The sequence below is a fragment of the Ailuropoda melanoleuca genome, chromosome 11 (genome assembly GCF_002007445.2).
Source record: "Ailuropoda melanoleuca isolate Jingjing chromosome 11, ASM200744v2, whole genome shotgun sequence".
NCBI lineage: Eukaryota > Metazoa > Chordata > Mammalia > Carnivora > Ursidae > Ailuropoda > Ailuropoda melanoleuca.
The window spans coordinates 7,378,677-7,397,501 of NC_048228.1; the positions used below are offsets into that span (position 1 = coordinate 7,378,677).

The 18,825-nt window shown below is 37.9% G+C and overlaps 1 protein-coding gene across 11 annotated transcripts in view; it reads left to right on the top strand.

The window, feature by feature from the left end:
* Nucleotides 1-18,825, top strand: part of KIF1B (kinesin family member 1B) — a 121,710-nt gene that overhangs the window by 24,691 nt on the left and 78,194 nt on the right. For 3 of the 11 annotated variants that reach the window (XM_019808121.2, XM_019808125.2, XM_034671188.1), the window contains exons 4-14: nucleotides 647-712; nucleotides 4,556-4,734; nucleotides 5,509-5,620; nucleotides 7,957-8,034; nucleotides 8,598-8,663; nucleotides 9,568-9,585; nucleotides 12,437-12,512; nucleotides 13,204-13,282; nucleotides 14,376-14,518; nucleotides 15,454-15,495; nucleotides 18,478-18,689. In XM_019808121.2, the coding sequence (XP_019663680.1) occupies nucleotides 647-712; nucleotides 4,556-4,734; nucleotides 5,509-5,620; nucleotides 7,957-8,034; nucleotides 8,598-8,663; nucleotides 9,568-9,585; nucleotides 12,437-12,512; nucleotides 13,204-13,282; nucleotides 14,376-14,518; nucleotides 15,454-15,495; nucleotides 18,478-18,689 (1,071 nt within the window). The remainder of the gene's footprint in view (nucleotides 1-646; nucleotides 713-4,555; nucleotides 4,735-5,508; nucleotides 5,621-7,956; nucleotides 8,035-8,597; nucleotides 8,664-9,567; nucleotides 9,586-12,436; nucleotides 12,513-13,203; nucleotides 13,283-14,375; nucleotides 14,519-15,453; nucleotides 15,496-18,477; nucleotides 18,690-18,825) is intronic. The other 8 variants (XM_002927429.4, XM_002927430.4, XM_011234993.3 and 5 more) reach the window with 5 other exon arrangements.

Below are 18,825 nucleotides of genomic sequence, written 5' to 3' on the forward strand. Positions count from 1 at the left end.
TAAAATAAAATTTATGTAGCATGATAAATAAAATGCGTGCAAAATGTAGGGGTTTTTTGTTGTTGTTTTTTGTTTTGTTTTTGTCAGAGAGCGAGCGTGCGCACTTGTGCGCACAAGCAGGGGGAGCAGCAGGCAGAGGGAGAAGCAGGCTCCCCACTAAGCAAGGACCCGATGCAGGACTTGATCCCAGCATCCTGGGATCATGACTCCAGTCGAAGGCAGACACTTAACCGAAAGAGCCACCCAGGATCCCCAAATGTAGTTTAATAGTAGTTTGCTACATAATAATACTAATAGTAGAGTCACAGTTACTCTAGGATAGTGTGAAGAATTGAATTCACATAAATTTAATGTGCCAGGGACCTAACACAGGAAGAGACAGAACTCCTCCTCGTTCCCTAAATGTGGCTTGCTTTCTAAGGAAACATTTCTGAGATGCTGTCATCAAGGGAGAATAAAGATGAGAGGAGGAGAAAGCATTCACAACTGCCCTTTTTATTTCATTCAGAGCATTCTCCTTTGATGTTGTTGCCATTAATATTTTGAGAAAGAGAAAAGGGATCTCACTAATTCATTTAGCACTCATGGGTATCTTTGTACTTCTCTCATTTATGCTGTCCACGCCTCTCTCCTTCTGCTCCTGTAGTTATGTGAAGAACTATTCGAGAAAATCAATGACAACTGTAATGAAGAAATGTCTTACTCTGTAGAGGTAAGTACAACCGTGGGTTAAAGCCACAGGCCTCTGGACTCCATTCCCTCCAGTGTTACTTTTCAGTGGTCCTAGGTGATGACTGTGCTGTAGATCACTTAACCACTCCCCCAGTTTTGTATTCTTCTAAGTTTTGGTTCATCATGAATAATGTTGCAGTTAAATCCTTGTTGTGGTAAGTCAGAAGCTCCTTCATAAGCTTTATTTTTTAGTTGTTTCCTTTATGTATCCAGTTGTCAAACAATACATGTGAATTAGCAAATGGCTTTTTAGAAAGAAACACTGTACCAACTTCCAGTCCCATCATTAGGGTGTAAACACCCATTGTGTCCTTCCCAACTTCTAGTATTTTTGTTTTTTCTCTGCCAACTTGATAAGGGCACTCTTTCTCACTTACTTAAATTAGAGTTTCTTTGATGATTAGTGTAATTGAACATCTTGTAAATTATGCGTATGCTTGTTTACATTTTGGGATTGCAGTGTTTATCTTAATCATTTGTGTGAACTCTTTTCCCCTTTCATATTTATTAATAGTGATTTTTGACAGGCATTGGTTTTTTATTTTTATTTTTTTTATTTTTTTTATTTTTTTTTTTTTTAAGATTTTATTTATTTATTTGACAGAGATAGAGACAGCCAGCAAGAGAGGGAACAAGCAGGGGGAGTGGGAGAGGAAGAAACAGGCTCATAGCAGAGGAGCCTGACGTGGGGCTCGATCCCACAACGCTGGGATCACGCCCTGAGCCGAAGGCAGGAGCTCAACCACTGTGCCACCCAGGCGCCCCAGGCATTGGTTTTTTAAATCTATATAAACAGATCTCTTCCCCCCTCCCCCTTTTATAATTGCTTATAATCTTTTTCTTCATCCAGTGTATACTCTAAGAGGTCTATAGAATTACATTATATACATTAATTTATTTGATAAACATTTCTACTCGTTGATATGTGTTTTTTGAAGCTGTTGTTTCACTTACCTCCAGTTTTGATACTCAGTTCTGTGGTAACTGAAATTACTAAAGTGTTCTGTTTACATGAGCCTGTTGTTCTGAGACATAAAGCTGTTTTTTAAGCAAACTTTTTTTTTTAATGTATGTATTGTGATTTTCTGTAGGACTTACACAATTCCTAGTTGACCCACTTAGGTGGTTTGGGTTTTTTTCTTTACCTATAAAGTGTTGCATACATTTATAAACTTTAGAGAATTCTGCCTTGTGTCTATCATACACCAAAAGGGGAATGTGCTGCTCTAAAAATATTTTTTGTTTAAATTAATTCTCTAAATAACTTGTCTCATCCTATAACTATTCTTTTTGAAGACTACATGTATAGTAAATGAAAATTCAGTAGATTTTTATTCTTACTAAAATATCACATATTTTAAATAAATTCAGAGGATAGAGAGAGTGACAGAATGTGACAATTTTTTGAGCTTATAGATAATAAAAGAAGATGCCATTTCCTTTCATCCTGGAGTCCACAGGCTTGCGTGGAGTGCGGCGTAGATCCCTAGTTGGTACCGTGGTGCCTTAGGTTTGTGGGACCTTTGCCTCCTCTCCTGCTTCCCTCCTTCATTTGCTTCGGCCACACTGGCTAAGCTGTTTCTGGAACAATAGGAACTTTCCTACCTCAGGACCTTTACATTTACTTTTTTTTTTCCTACCTGAGATTTTCTTCCCTTGAATATTTTTTTTTCGAAGTGTTTCAGCTCCTTCAGGTCATTTGCTCAAGTCTTAACCTCTCAACAAAGCTTACTTTGACCACCTTATTTAATACTGCAACTTGCCCTCCACTCCAGCACTCCTGGTCTCTCTTGTCTTGTTCTTTTTTTCCCCCATAGTACTCATTGTGTTCTAACCTACTTTATAATTCTGTTTATTTGTGTATTTGTTGTTTATTTTATTTAGAGTCATAAGCTCGCTGGGGCAGGGATTTTTGTCTGTTTTATTTACTGACGTATGCCACGTGCCTAGAAAGTGTCTGGAAGATAATGCTGCTCAGTGAATTGAATTTGCCAAGTGGGGTCTGTAATGGTTGGCTCAGAAGGAAAAGAACTAGTGCTGGCTTGAGGTGGGTTTGCATGTTCGAGAATAAGTAGCAGAGCACAGCAGCCTTTACCTAGGTTACTTGGGTCCTCATGTTCCCACACCTGCGTGAAAAGAGACAAGTTGTCCAAGAAGATATAGCATCTTTCTGGGATTCTGGAGTGTATGTCCAAGTTTCAAGAATGATTAAAGTACTATTTCACTTTGTATGAAGACCTGCTTTAAGAAGGAATACTTGTTATCCTGTTGTTTTAATCTCATAAGGGATCCATTACTTCAAGGGTTCTCAATATTTAAAAAACTGGTTTAAAAATACAGTATAAATATTCAGTCAGATCTGAGACTGAGTTAAAGAAAAAAGCAACAGAAAAGGAGATTCTGTTGTTTCAGACGCTCAGAAATGTGCCTATTGAAATTTAAAGTTGACAAGTGCCGAAATTTTGTGTGGTTGAGTAGCATAGTGTATGCAAGGGAAGACCATAATGAGGCTTCCTGTGGTGAATTTCCCCCAGTCCAGAGCCTTATTTGCTTAGAAGTCTGATTTTATAGATAAATCAGGACCAGAAGCATCCTTCAAAGCCAGACTCTTGAGTGAAGCTCATTTAACTTGTGTTATGAAGCCACTATTTTTGTTACTTTCCCTTGAGGAAAAGTATTTCCCTAGATCAGAACACTCAACATTAGCAAGCCTGGTACATTATCTTCTTACCTTCCTGTGGACAGACCTCTGTTGGAATCCTGTTGGTTTTTTTAGTGAGCATGGAATTAGAAAGGGAGGAGTTGACTAGACTATTGAGATGTTTCCTTGCCTCAGGTAAAGAAAGGATAGTCTGAGACCTTCATCTCCACGACAGATAGGAACGGTCCTGCTGGTGGGACGAGAGTTCCGGCAGTGTGTTAGCCGAGGCATCCTCTTCCCTTACAAGTTGTGGACAGGTCCTGCCATGCCGTCAGGCTCCATGCCGACCAGTGCTCTCTCCTTGTGGCAGATACATGGTTTGTGTGTGGTCAGTCTTACAGTACTAGGGTTGCTGGTCTCTTTTGTCTTCCCTGATCTGGAATATTGATAGTGTTTCTTGCTTTTAACACTAATAGAATTTTTATTTCCAAGCTTTTAGAGTAACCTCACTGTAATCCTCAATTATTGACAACAGCATACATTTTTAGAAGTATATTAGTTACTGGTAAGTTGCTACTAAAAATGGTATTTTTTCTGACTTAGACAAGTAGCAGCTACCACCTGCCAAGGTAGCCTTCTTACCTCCTTTTCTTTCCTGAGACTGTCAGAAGGCTGGTTCTAAGCTAGTCAGTGATGTCTTTGCAACTATTAATAGAATAAAATGGACTAGACCTGTGGCATTTCCCTTTGTAAAGATTGCTGATCTCTCATTGTAGAGTTTTTATTTAAAGTAATCTCTGCGCGCCCTGTGGATCTCGAACTCCAGACCCCAAGATCAAGAGTTGTGTGTTCTACTGGCTGAGCCAGCCAGGTACCCCTAATTGAGAGTTTTGTTTTTTTTTTTAAGATATTATTTATTTGGCAGAGAGAGAGAGAGCGCACAAGCAGGGGGAGCCACAGAGGGAGAGGGAGAAGCAGGCTCGCCACTGAGCAGGGGGCCCCATGCATGGCTCAATCACAGGAACCTGAGATCAGACCTGAGCCGAAGGCAGACCCTTAACCGACTGAGCCACCCAGGCGCCCCAATTGTAGAGCTTTTAATAAAAGTTGTAAAATTTTTTTTTTAATGTGTAGGATTTCTTTTTCAAAGTCCTCCAGTTCACTTTAATAATTTGTTCCTAGGTGAGCTACATGGAAATTTACTGTGAAAGGGTACGAGACCTGCTAAATCCAAAAAACAAGGGTCATTTGCGTGTGCGTGAACACCCACTTCTTGGCCCGTATGTGGAGGATCTGTCCAAGCTGGCAGTCACTTCCTACACAGACATTGCTGACCTCATGGATGCTGGGAACAAAGCCAGGTATGGTAGAAATAGACTAATGACTGAAGGCTTTGGCACGTTTTCAGTTCCTTTGTTCCCAGAGAAGGATTTCAGAGCACCTGTGTACTTATGAAGGTTGCTTTAACTGTAGACCCCCTGACCCTGTGGCTGTGCTGCGGTAAAAAGCAAGGGCTTCAGTGCATTCAGCATCCTCTCATCAGAACAGTGCGGGCTGAAACATGTCAGAGCGCTGGTTAAGTTTTAATGTCAGGTTTTGATTAAGTCATGTAAAATGTTGGATAATCACATGCCTGTGGGAGTAATTGAGGAATAAAGAGTACAGATTAAATGCCTCGCTGGTTTCTAAAGGGATAACTGAGGTATGAAAAATGATTCTGATGCGGAACCTTTGGAGTTGGGGATAACTTGATAGGCTCACAAATAAGGCGTATTGAGAACAATCTATGTAAGTGACAGTTTCATGATCTAGGAGTAAAGCTGTTGCCTGTGATTGTTATAGTTACGTGGAGCCTGCTGTCCGTTTGAACTTACTTTTTTTTTTTTTTTAAAGATTTTATTTATTTATTCGACAGAGATAGAGACAGCCAGCGAGAGAGGGAACACAAGCAGGGAGAGTGGGAGAGGAAGAAGCAGGCTCATAGTGGAGGAGCCTGATGTGGGGCTCGAACCCATAACGCTGGGATCATGCCCTGAGCCGAAGGCAGACGCCTAACCGCTGTGCCACCCAGGCGCCCCCGTTTGAACTTTCATCCAAGAATTCCACTGTCACATGTCACCTTTATTTTTATTTAGGACGGTGGCGGCTACCAACATGAATGAAACAAGTAGCCGTTCCCATGCTGTGTTTACCATTGTTTTCACCCAGAAGAAACATGATACTGAGACCAACCTTTCCACTGAGAAGGTAGGACAACTTCAGTGTCCAGGCTTGAGTTGTATAGAATGGGGATTTTCAGAAGTCCCTCTTGCTACCCTCTGCATTTTATGGAGGGGAGAAAGTTGCCCTTTCACTTAACAGGGAATATTTTTTTTATTTTTTGCTTGTTGTTTTTATTCCCACTCAAAACCAGTTTTGAGTATATGTGTTTTTGAGTGAAATTGCAAGGTAGAAAATAGGGTTAAGAAAAAACAAAGCCTTTGGTCTCAGAAACTACTCTGTGCAACAGAGTTAAGCAGTTCTGTGGGGAGAAAATCTTAACCTTTTCTTCTTCTTGACTAGAACCTGTTAATTGTTTGGTGTGTAGGTTTTTTTGTTTGTTTTGAGCTCTGATAATGTTATTGTGGGATTAAATATTTAAGCAAACAATTAAGCAGACAAGATGTGTTTTTCCTTGGAAAGTAAAGGACTGCATAGCAGTCCTGATGCTCTTCGAATAGCTTGCTAATGTCTCCTTTTCTACAGTAGTTAAATATAGTAGACTTTGGAGTTAAACTGCTTGCTTTAGATCCTGCCTCTGCCACTTTACTGCACTATTACCTTGGGCAAGTTACTTAACCTCTTTGTGCCTCAGTTTTCCGAACCTCATAGGATTGTTAAGATGATTAAATATTGATACAGGTTAGTGCTTGTAATAGTGCCTGCCTCAGAGTAACCAACCATTCAATAAATGTGAATTTTAGTGTTATTATCGTTAGTAATAAATTTATGTTGAATTCTTCTCTGCCTACATACCTAAGTAGCGTGCAGCTGGATTTTTAAGCCTAAAGTTAGCTTTATTATACTGCAGTGATAATAAACTGAGTTTGCCTTATTAAACTGAGTAGTTCATGATACTGACATCATTAAAAACTAGGATCATCTTTTATTTGGTGTCTTGTTTTTAGCTGAAAAATATTTTATTTAATTTTTAAATTTTTTATTTAAATTCAATTTAGTTAACATATAATATATTACTAGTTTCAGAGGTAGAATTTAGTGATTCATCAGTTGCATATAACACCCAGTGCTCATCACATCAAGTGCCCTGCTTAATGCCCATCACCCAGTTACCCCATTCCCCCACTCCCCTCCCCTTCAGCAACCCTCAGTTTGTTTCCTGTAGTTCAGAGTCTCTTGTGGTTTGTCTCCCTAGCTGAAAATTATTTAAAAAAAACATACCTTTCATATAGATGATCAAATAACCTGACACTGCTTAGCTGGTTACAGTATTAATGCTATTTAGTACATCTTGTGTGAAAGCATTTTTTCCTTTTTTCTATGATGTCACATCTACAAAAATAATGATGTTAATCCAGTAACCATAGCTTCTTTGATAATCCATTTTGGACACTTTTGTCTAATTTTCCTGAAGCTTTTTCTTTTTTTTTTAACAACTTTATTGATTTGTTGAAGTACAATAGACCACACATATTTAAAGTATAAAATTGAGTTACTGCATATGCACCTATAAAACCAGTATCATAGTCCAGGTCATAACCGCTTCCATTATCTGGGAAAGTTGCCTCATGCCGCTTTATAATCTGAAGTATCACTCCTTCCACCCTGGCACTTAGGCAGTTCTGATCTGCTTTTTGTCACTACAGATTAGTTCACATTTTTCAGAATTTTATATGAATGGAATTACAGAGTATGTACTATTTTCTTGCTTCTTTCACCTAGCATAATTTTGAAATTCATCTGTATTGTCTTGTGCATCAGTTGCTCACTTGTTTTCATTGCTGATTAGTATTCCATCATATAGATGTATCACAGTGCATTAACTTGTCTGTTGGTGGGCATTAGAATTATTTCCAGATTTTGATCATGAAAATGAAGATGCATTGAACATTTGTGTATAAATCTTTATGTGGTTATTTGTTTTTGTTTCTCTTGGTAAATACCTGGGAGTAGAATGGTTGATTCTTATGGTAGGTGGGTATATGTTTAGCTCTGTAGGTCTGCAACTCTGCTAAACTGTCTTCCAGAGTAATTGTATCATTTTACACTCCCACCAGCAGTGTGTGAGAGTTCCAGTTGCTGGAGGCTTCATATTTAATATGCCATTTAATGGGTTAATGAGTTTTATATTTTTATGACACACTGTTATAAAATATGTCATGTGTATCTTAAAATTACTTATTTTGAACCAAGATAATTGCTGCGAACTTTTGTGCATGCTATGTCTTCTTGTGCCGTATGTAAGAGCCCTAACTAATATTTGTAGTCTTCTTCATGCCTAATTTTTAATTTCCTGCTTCTTAATGTTTTCTTGTTCTACTTTGCTTATTTTGAATTGCCCCAATGTTCTTGTTCTTGACCAGGTCAGTAAAATCAGCTTGGTGGACCTGGCAGGAAGTGAACGAGCTGATTCAACTGGTGCCAAAGGGACTCGATTAAAGGTATTTATATTATCAAACAGTTGACCTAGTCAATAAATGTTCTGTAACATAGGTCAACAAACTATGGCCAGTAGGTCAAATCTGACCCACCACCTGTTGTTGTAAATAAAATTTTACTGGGACACAGCCACCTCTATTTGTTCATGTGTTGTCCACAACAGTAAGGCTAAGAGCTTGTGACAGAGGCCACATGGCCCGCAAAACCTTTTCAGAAACATTTTGCTGACGCCTGATCTATAACTTCAATGAAAGATAAGTAACATAAAGTAATAGTTAGGGAGGACTTGATGGTCAGGGTGAGAGCTGAAAGGTGTTTCGAGGAACGGGCTAGATGGAAGCGACACTAATGGGACAGGGACACACTGTGAGTTAGGCGTGTGGTCCTGGCATGGCATTAAATGAACAGGGGAGAGACTAAGAACTAAAAAATGTTTTTAGAACTTGTCGTCATAAGTAAACGAAAGTGCTAGCACACGACTTAGTTGTATCCTATGCATTATAGATGATGTGGCAGTAGAAGAAATTCTTCATCATAATTCTTTCATGTTTGGTATTGATTTCAGGAAGGAGCGAATATTAATAAGTCTCTCACAACTCTGGGCAAAGTCATTTCAGCCTTGGCAGAGGTGGTAAGTATTATATACTTGGTTACACGGGAAAACTTGTCTGTTCAGCAAATGTGCTTGATGATGTTTTATGTGTTTATGAAGACTGACCTTTTTTGGCCCTTTTGTGTAATCTTGCTTTTCTTCTTTTTAGAGCTTTTCAGATAAGATACTAGGTATAACACACTTTGACTTTCTACTGAACGTAAAAGAGATTAAGGAGAGTGAAAGTAAACATGGATCTGTAAAGGCTAAACTGAAAACTCGCCCTTTACAAAGACCTAGGGTTTGATTGCTTTTTTGAGCCTTATTTCAGATCTCTCATCAAAACCCAGGGGTTTTGTTGCATATTCTTTTCCTGTACAATCTTTTTTAAGTAGGATGCTTTTGGAGTTTTTTAAGCATTCGGCTTATGTGAATGCTGTTGATTTGGGGGCCAATTTTATAAATTTTTTTTAAAAGATTTTATCCATTTATTTGACAGAGAGAGAGACAGCCAGTGAGAGAGGAAACACAAGCAGGGGGAGTGGGAGAGGAAGAAGCAGGCTCCCAGCAGAGGAGCCTGATGCGGGGCTCGATCCCAGGACTCTGGGATCACCCTGAGCCGAAGGCAGACATTTAACGGCTGAGCCACCCAGGCGCTCCCAATAATATATTTTTTTAAATTGTGCTATTCTTTCCTATTCTTTAACAGTGGGACACTAAATCTGAAACAGTTTTGTATCAGGGGCTGCATTTTTTAGTTTCAAGGCTAAGGAAGTACTAGTCATTGTGTAATCTAGTTTAGTATGTCATTTGAATCCCTAAAAAGAATCAAATGCTTTCTTGCTTGTTTCTGAAAAGTCGTACTCAGATTATTACTTTAAAGTACTTTTTGTTTGAAGGCTTATCCTGTATTCTCATTCTTTCTTTCCAATGCTTCGTGTAGGATAACTGCACCAGCAAGGTACGGTGGGCTTTGGTAGGAATGAACTAGCTGTGGAATCAGTTGTGGTGATCATAAACCCTCAGCAGGATGTATGGAGGCATAGTAGGAATGGAACCATGAAAAATAGCTTTTTGTTACTTGCTTCCTGGCTCTGGAGTTTAGAATTGCTGTTTAGAGTGACCATGAATCATGAGACTGCACACCAAACCCTATTTAGGGAACATGATGTGCTTTGGAGGAGGAATTCAGAATAAAGGAACAAGAGAGAAATTGAGGAAGCTTCTATATTGTGTTATTTTAATGATGTTTCTCCTAGTGATCTGTAGGACTGTCACTTGAAGAAGTCACCTATAAACCTCTTGAAAGGGCAATAAAGATATTTCTTATGGGTACTATTCTAAAACATAGCTGCCTTCTTGAAATTATTAGGGTATTTTTCTTAAACCTCTTTGTGTAATTTTGTTTCCTGTCATGATCATTTAAATTGTTAAAAAAAATTTTTTTTTCTACTCTTTGGTTGTACATAAAGTGAAGGCTATAGAATCAAGTTAAACTCTATCTAGAACACATGCTCTTTGCATCCTTTTAATCCAAATACAATAGACTTTTCCTTATATTTCTACACAAATACTCTAAAATTTCTTGGTACTATTTTGCATTAATAATAGAGCACTCAACAGTTCTGAATCACACGAGTAACATTGGAGATAAAGGCAGTATCTGCAATGAATTTTATTTTTTTAAGATTTTTATGTATTTATTTGAGAGCAAGAGAGACAGAGAATGAGCAGAGGGGAGGGACAGAGGCAAAGGGAATGGGATAAGCAGACTCCCCAGTGAGCAGGAAACCCGACACGGGGCTTGATCCTGGGACCCCGAGATCATGACCTGAGCCGAAGGCAGATGCTTCACTGACTGAGCTACCCAGGTGCCCCTGCAATGAAATATTTTATACTCGTATTTTAAAATATATAGATTATCTACTTGTACAAAAATTACTTAATAAAAAATAATGCTTTTTTGTTGTTTCTTTTGGCTTATTGGAAAAAGCTGCCTTAGATTTAAAAAGTCTGTTATTTGATATTATGCATGTGTGGATATTCTTCAGATATCTATTCTAAGTCCCAGAACCATAAAGCTATTAAAATTTAGTGGTTTTTCTAACTTGTCCTGTCCATTTGCTCATTTTTAACGTTCATTATCACCCAAAGGAAAAGTTTACAAAGTATTTATCTGCACTTTTCCCATATTGCTCCTTGCCACAATAATTTGCAAATGACTTTTTTTAGAATTGGTTTTGGAAAATCCAGTTTAGAACTTTGCATCTATGCTGTAACTATAACAGGTCAAAGACAAATTTTAGTTTTTATGTAATAAGCATAAATTTTGGTGAATTAAAATGTACTTTATTCCCACTGGGGAGAGAAACAGGATTATTACTGTCTATATTTGATAGTACTGCTTTTTAGAGGGGCTAGTGATGTAAGTAAGTAAACCTTTTTAGGTAGTTACTGAGGCCCTTATTTGTGAGAATAGATGAGATTAATTTGTGTAAGAGAGCAAATAGAAAAGAAGTGGCTAAAATTCTGAGATATTTTCAAATGGAAAAGACAGAAGTTCTATTTATGCTTCTTTATTTAGCTACTCCTTCTTAATTTAGTATAATTGACCAAAATGAAAATAGAAGGTTTTTTGGCAAAGAGACAGAGCTTATTTTTATAGTACTATTTGCAGTCCTTGTAACTGACACACTTTAGATCTTGCAGCATTTTCGGTACTAACTGTAGGCAAAGTGAAGTGTTCAGGTGTGGTGAGGGGCTAGAGAAGGAAGAATTGAAGTCTCAGGCCAAAAGAATTTTGCAGTGGACTAATAGTCCCACTAAGCTGTGAAAGACTGAGAGGGTTAATTCTCCCCACAGGCCTGTGTCATTTAGAAATAGATCCTGCTATGGGAAATGACTTTCTCATTGGTGGAAAGTGTGTCTGTGGGTGGAATAGGATGAATCGGAGGGGACGTTTTTGGTAAGAGATAGAATTGAAGTGCTACTTGCCTACTTCCTTTCCTCCTCAACAGACCAGAGGTCAGCTACTTAGTAATCTTTTTCTGCATACTCATGCTTTCACAAGAACTAGATGGTCCTTAGTTTAACCTCAGATTTTACCAGGACTGGGGAGAGATGTGTATCAGTGAACCCTGGCTTCCCCTTGATGGCTTCTTAAATTATCACCACCTAGTCATCAGCCAGGACATACTGCAGTAGCTGTTATCTGCAAAGGGTTTGCATTAATTTTTACTTTCAAAGGATATAATTTCCTCCACTTTAGTACTGGCTTTGTACTGGTGTCTTTTGGTCTATCCAATGATAATGAGAAGGGTCACAGCTGTATGCTTGATACATATATATACAGACAATTCATCTTGCAGTCTTTACAGATCTCCAGATTAGCAAATCACATCACTGTCTTAGACCTTTTCACTCTGCGTCCTAACTCTGTTGGTTGGTTTTATTTGGGGTGTGATTTCCTTCTAAAGAAACCAAATGTATATTACTTTTACAAGAGTTGTTAGAGATGCAACAGTCCGCTTGATGATTTGGTGATTGGCCAGGTAAATTCGTTAACTAAATGACTTATTATGCTACTCTCTAAACTGTCGTGTGTGTGTTGTAAATTTTTCAAAATAAAATATAAAAAGAAAAAATTAACTGCATGAATTTTGGGTATTGTGACAAGTTGAAGCCGTAAATGTTAAATCCAACAGTGATGGGGTTCTACTATAGTTTACTTAGTAAGAATTTTAGACTGATTTGCCTTTCATGTGAATTTTTCCTCCCTGATAATGCTAAGACCATTTCTTTTTGTTTAATAGAGTAAGAAGAAGAAGAAGACTGATTTTATTCCTTACAGGGATTCTGTTCTTACTTGGCTTCTTCGAGAAAATCTAGGTACGTTGATCACTGGTGTGAAGTTATCTTTTTGAAGCTGTTTACTGATTATCTTTTGTGGTTAATTGTCTTGTATGTTTGTTTTGGAGAAGAATAATCTCCAGACATCCATGTTACTCTTGATTTAAGCTGGTTGGATTTGCTCACTTTTTAATCAGGGTTTTCTCCCCCTATCTTGTTGACCTCGGAACATGGACTGTGGTGTGGTTTTCTTCCTAACCACACCTGCTTCAAACTATCACTCCTTCTTCACACCTCTTTGGGAACTCCATGTTACCTTTCTGCTGATGGTTTTGGACCTACAGGTCATTCTCTTTATTCTCTGTTCTGTTAGCCTCTTTCTCTCCTTCCTATGAGAAGGGAGTGATCAGCTATGTCAAATGTCACTGATAGAAGGGAAAGACTGAGAGTGGCCTGCTGGACTGTCCACATCACTGTGACTTTGACTCACTAAGAGCACTTTGGTGGAGTGGCTGAGGTCTTAACTGGAGTGGGGAGAGGGAAACTGGTCCCAGTAGATCGAAACACCAAGATTAACAGTATAACCGTGCATGGATACATTCAAGACATTTGTTGACTCTTGATTAAATCTTAGGATTTGAGATGGTGTTGTCTAATTTGACATAAATTTAATAAAATTCTTCTTTCTAAAAGAAGTATGATTTGCGATAACCATGATTCATCTTCTTAGGTGGCAATTCTCGGACTGCGATGGTTGCTGCTCTGAGCCCAGCAGATATCAACTATGACGAAACTTTGAGCACTCTGAGGTACTCCAGTTGATCTCGATTGCTCAATAGAATACTGTGCCACCATAAGTCATTTTGTTATGCCATTGGTTTTCTTATGCTGTATGGATAATTTTTTATGTAGATAATGATCCATTCCTCTCATAACAGGAAAAACATGGGTTGGGAGTGATTTTTATTTTTATTTATTTCATTTTTTGGGGAGGGGAGATTTTTATTGTAATAGAATTTACCTGTTTATGGTTTTCAGTTTCAGTTTGTTACGATTTTCATTTCTGTAAAAAGAAGTTCTCTTATGGTGTTTGTCATTATAGAGATGCTCAACTCTTAACGAGTAATACAATTATGAGTACACATAGTGTTAAAAAAAATTACAGAATATTCATTAGTAAAATATAGTTGACTGTTGAACAACACAGTGGTTAGGGGTGCCAACCCTCTGCACAGTCAAAAGTCCACATACAACTTGACTCCCCCAAAACTCAACTATTAACAGCTTACTGTTGACCAGAAGCCTTACTGATAACATAAACATTTGATTAACACATATTTTGTATGTTACAAAATATTTTGTATATACATATACATATGTATATACATATACAAATGCCATACTGTATTCTTATAACAAAGTGAGTTAGAGAACATGTTATTAAGAAAATTGTAAGGAAGAGAAAATACATTTACAGTACTGGACTGTATTTATCGAAAAAAATGTGATTCTAAGTGGTCCCATGCCATTTGTTTTAACCTATGTTGTTCAAGGGTCAGCTGTATTTCTATATATGAATAGTTTTCATCACTTTAATGTGGAACTTTCTACTCTTCTCCCAGTGATGGAAAGAACCCTATACAGTCTGATAAATGCATTTTGAGTCCCCTTTCTGGTATTTATTTCTTTTATGATTTTGGGTAAATCACTAAAATTCATCTGAGCCTTTTCCCTCATCTTGAAAAGATACTATAAAACTTGCTATGCATATGTTATTAGTAAGGCTCATAAAATGTGTAAATACTCAAGCTGTTTGCGTTAGAGATAGAAATAATGGTATGTGACTTATGAGAAGTAGAGTATCTGAGGAATGGCAAAAATGCATGTTCCTTTTGGATATAGATATGCAGATCGTGCAAAACAAATTAAGTGCAATGCTGTTATCAATGAGGACCCCAATGCCAAACTGGTGCGTGAATTAAAGGAGGAGGTGACACGGCTGAAGGACCTTCTTCGTGCTCAGGGGCTGGGAGATATTATTGATAGTAAGTGAATTAAGGATCAACACAAATTCTAATCTTTTCCTCTTCAGGGTTCTTCTGTTTAAACTTAGATTCAAAGAACATGATGAAGTTAGATGGTAGAAAAGGGTTTTTGGGGGTTTTGTTTTTTCTTTTAAAAAAATCCAACGAAAATGGTATCAGAATCTTTATGTAGTATGTACCAGGCTCTCCAACTGAACTCATGAAATTAGTTTTTAAAATGTCAATATGTCACTGCTTGTATTTTTATTAGATTTTCATTTTAGATCAGCAGTGAAGTTTATTTGGAATGTTGAGTTTATTCTCACTGAGAAATTAATCACTTTATAAAATTGTTACTTAAAATTTTTGTTTTTGTATTAGGGGCTTCTCTTGATTAATGTAGTAGTGGTAATATATGTGTAACAAACCCGCTATTCCAGTCCCCTTTCAGGAAAGATTTACCTTTGAGTGGTATCTTCCCCCCCTGCAAAATAATTGAAGAACACTCCCCACCTGGCTCCCTATGAACACACGAAGGGAGAAATACCATTTCCTGTCAAGTTCAAGAATTAGACTTACAGGGAATATTATTTTACTATGTTGTCTTAAAATGTATCTTTTTTTTAACCTCTGTGATCTGCCCGCATAATATCTAATCAGAGATTAACTGAATGATTCAGGTAGAAAACTATATGGGTTTATTTGATAAAGCATATTTTTATTTTTGAGTGAAAAATTAATATTGTTTGAAATTCTAATAAGATTTTCAAAGTCTAGTTCTTCTTACTGATTAGCACCTGAGTTTAAGTGAATACAGTATACAAAATTATAATATATTCTAAGTATTAATTTTTTTCCATCTTCCCAAATGCCAAATGCTGCTCTGTTCCCTCTCTGTGTCATTGCTGAACCTCAACTTTGACCCTTCTTGTATTTTCCCTCCTGCTTACCTTCAGTTGATCCATTGATCGATGATTACTCTGGAAGTGGAGGCAAATGTGTGTATTTCATGTATTGGTTATTTCCAGTACTCTGATTTGCTAATCTGCCTCTGCTGGATCAGCTTTAAAATGAGCTTTGCATGCCAGCAATCCTAGCAGGGAAATCCCAGACAGAGCATACTGTAGATTCAGAAATGATCCTGTTTTTGCCCTTCTCTATTTAGCAAACACTGCTGAATTTCAGTTTGTGAATTAAGTAGTCTAGAGGCTTAAGAGTCTCTTGATGCTTCTGCGCTTCAGTTTTTCCACTTATGTGATTAAACTGAATCCAAAGTCGTAGAGGATGATGATAGAGATGACAGCAGGTCACATTTCCTGAGTGTTTATAGTGTACTGGGCCCCATTCTAGGGACCTTGAATGTATTATCTCATTTAACCCTGTCACTGATTCTGGAAAAGGTTCTGTTATGCCCATTTTACCCATGAGGACACTGCTTGCCTGGGGTGGTTAATTTGCTACTGAGATCCCATGGTTTCTGTGTAGTTAAGACTGGATAGTGTAACTCAGAGCCCCAGCTTTTAAAATCATTACTATACCTTTTTGTCCTCTTCAGATTCTTCAAGGGTCTGATTATTTAATAGAAAAGTCCTTTTAAATTAGCTATGTAATTCTGAGCCTTGGTGTATGTACAGTTAAAAACAATCACTTCAGTTGGCTAAACTATCCGTTGCTGAGTAGTTCTGTGAGTACCGGGCTAGCACTCACCTGTGCTTAGGCTAAGTTAGTTTCCTCCATAACTTGGGCCTCAGCTTACATGGTGGTTAGGAAAATTTTTTTCTCCTTTTCTGGAGTAACAAATTAAATTTTAAAACTTGGGTGTCTAAAATGTATGTTCGAAATGAGGACATTTTTATGAAGGATCACATCTCGTTGTTCTCTCCAGATACCATTAAGTTGATGAGGACATGATTTCTTACCCTTCTAAGATAATTCACTAGGGGATTTTTATCTTAGAAGAATGAAGAATCTTGACCTTTTAGTTAAGCTTTAGATTTTTTTTTTAAAGATTATATTTATTTATTCGACAGAGATAGAGACAGCCAGCGAGAGAGGGAACACAAGCAAGGGGAGTGGGAGAGGAAGAAGCAGGCTCATAGCAGAAGAGCCTGATATGGGGCTCGATCCTGTAACGCCGGGATCACGCCCTGAGCCGAAGGCAGACGCTTAACCGCTGTGCCACCCAGGCGCCCCTAAGTTTTAGATTTTAATTGATTTGCTTGTTCATTTAATGAGGCATGTTAATAGGGCTTGAAGGGAGGAAATACATAGGAGAAAGCAAATGTAGCCCGGCCACTGTGATGAGGCTAGGCCTTGAAGACACATTAACACTCCAATACAGAGTGACTCTTGGACTGGAACGGCTCTGTCTGAGATTTCCAAAGCTGACCGATACTGATGTGAGAAAGACACCATCTTGTTCTTGCTTTTGTGCTCCAGGTGGTGCTGCTATCAGCTTGTTGCCTCACTCTTTTCTGAGCAGTTTTGGCATCTCCCAAAAAGCTATGCATGACTAAGTTTTAATTTTGTCTCCATGCAGGAAAGCAGCCCTGGCTACTTCTGAATTTCCATTTCAATCTACTACTCTTAATTTCTTTTAGGGCTTGCATGTGTCCATTGGACCTTCTAAACTCCACCCATTCTATTCTTTCCTACCTTGCTGCCATCACCTGATGGCTGATTTTTTTGCTCCAGTTCCTATCCCCCTTTTAAAACTTGCTTGTTTTCCTATGTTCTATATTTGCAGATGGTGGTTTTCAAACTGTCTTGAAGCAACCATTGGTTTTGAGGGGTTTCAAGAACTGGCTTTGAGGAAGTAGAGATGAGTAGACCCAGAGAGGGCATTAACTCTGCATTAACTCTTATCATTTAAGGAAAACTTAACTTAGTTTTGGTATGAATTTTAAGCAATGTAGGTTTTCCCAAATTTTTAAACATGAGCTAATTTTAAAATAGAAATCCATCAATACCTATGGTTTTTCTCTGGTGTCTGTTTGACAAGGATGACTAATGAAGGAAAGTACAACAGCAATTTAATGAATTTTGTTGTTTGTGCCTCTTTTTATCAAAACTAAATTTAAAAACAAAACTTACAGTTCTGTTAAAGACCTTAGTAAGTGAAAGTATATCCCTGAAACTTGAATTTCATTCTAGGAACTCAGCTTACCAGTGACTCTTGGTAGTACTGTTAGGCAGAGTAAGAGCCTTACTTTGCAATAATTAGCAAATAATCAGCCTTGATTTTTGCTTGCTCTGATAGATGAATGTAAACTATACCAACTTCATTAATTTGCTAATTGTTCTTCCCTGTTGAGGTAATTGGCCCTGAGTTCTCAACCAGAACTTACACAAAATTCTTGTGATTTCTACATTTACCTCTACTTTTTAAAAAAGGCGTATTTTAAAGATGCTGTTTAGCATGTTGAAATGTTGCTCTACAAAGGACACTACAGGTTTTTGTGTTAACCGTAGTATCTTGGGAATTTTTGCTGAATGCCATAAAATACTGGGTCAGGTTGATACTGCTGAGAAATAAATGTTCATCTTTTTTCCTGTACCATTACAAACTACTGGGATTTAAGAGTAGTGAAAATCTAAAACATTGTGGTATTGGAGCTGTAAAAGGAGTAGAAAGGATGTAGCATGTCCTGTTTACAGAGAGTGCCTGAGCGTTATCCTTTGAGGCTCTGGTTACCCCCCACCAAATACCATGTTATTAACCCACCCTGAAATTTTTTAGTTTCTAAATTTTTCAGTTTCAGAAGTGGTTCTTAACCTCTAGGATACCAGTATTAAAGACAGACATGTTTTAGAACTGCCATCTAGAACAATTATAACTCGTCTTTGTATTATAACATGTCTTTGTCTTGGCGCTTTAATGCTATCCTTTCTTACGCTGGTGTTCCTTCCTGTCTTTTTTCTCCCTCTGCTCCTTTCCCTCTTTTCCACTTTTTCTGCCTTCCCTTCTTTCTGTCTCCCAGATCTGAAAGATTTTCAGAACAATAAGCATAGGTACTTGCTAGCCTCTGAGAATCAACGCCCTGGCAATTTTTCCACAGCATCCATGGGGTCCCTTACTTCATCTCCATCTTCCTGCTCACTCAATAGTCAGGTGGGCTTGACATCTGTGACCAGTATTCAGGAGAGGATCATGTCTACGCCTGGAGGAGAAGAAGCCATTGAACGTCTGAAGGTAAGTAATAATTCAGACTGAAGGGAAGGTGTTCTGTATAGCTCCACAAAGCAGAGTTGGTCTTAAAAATCACTGAGATTTTTGTTCAGGATACGGAACAACTTTCGAACTCTTTTTTTTTTTTTTTTTAAAGATT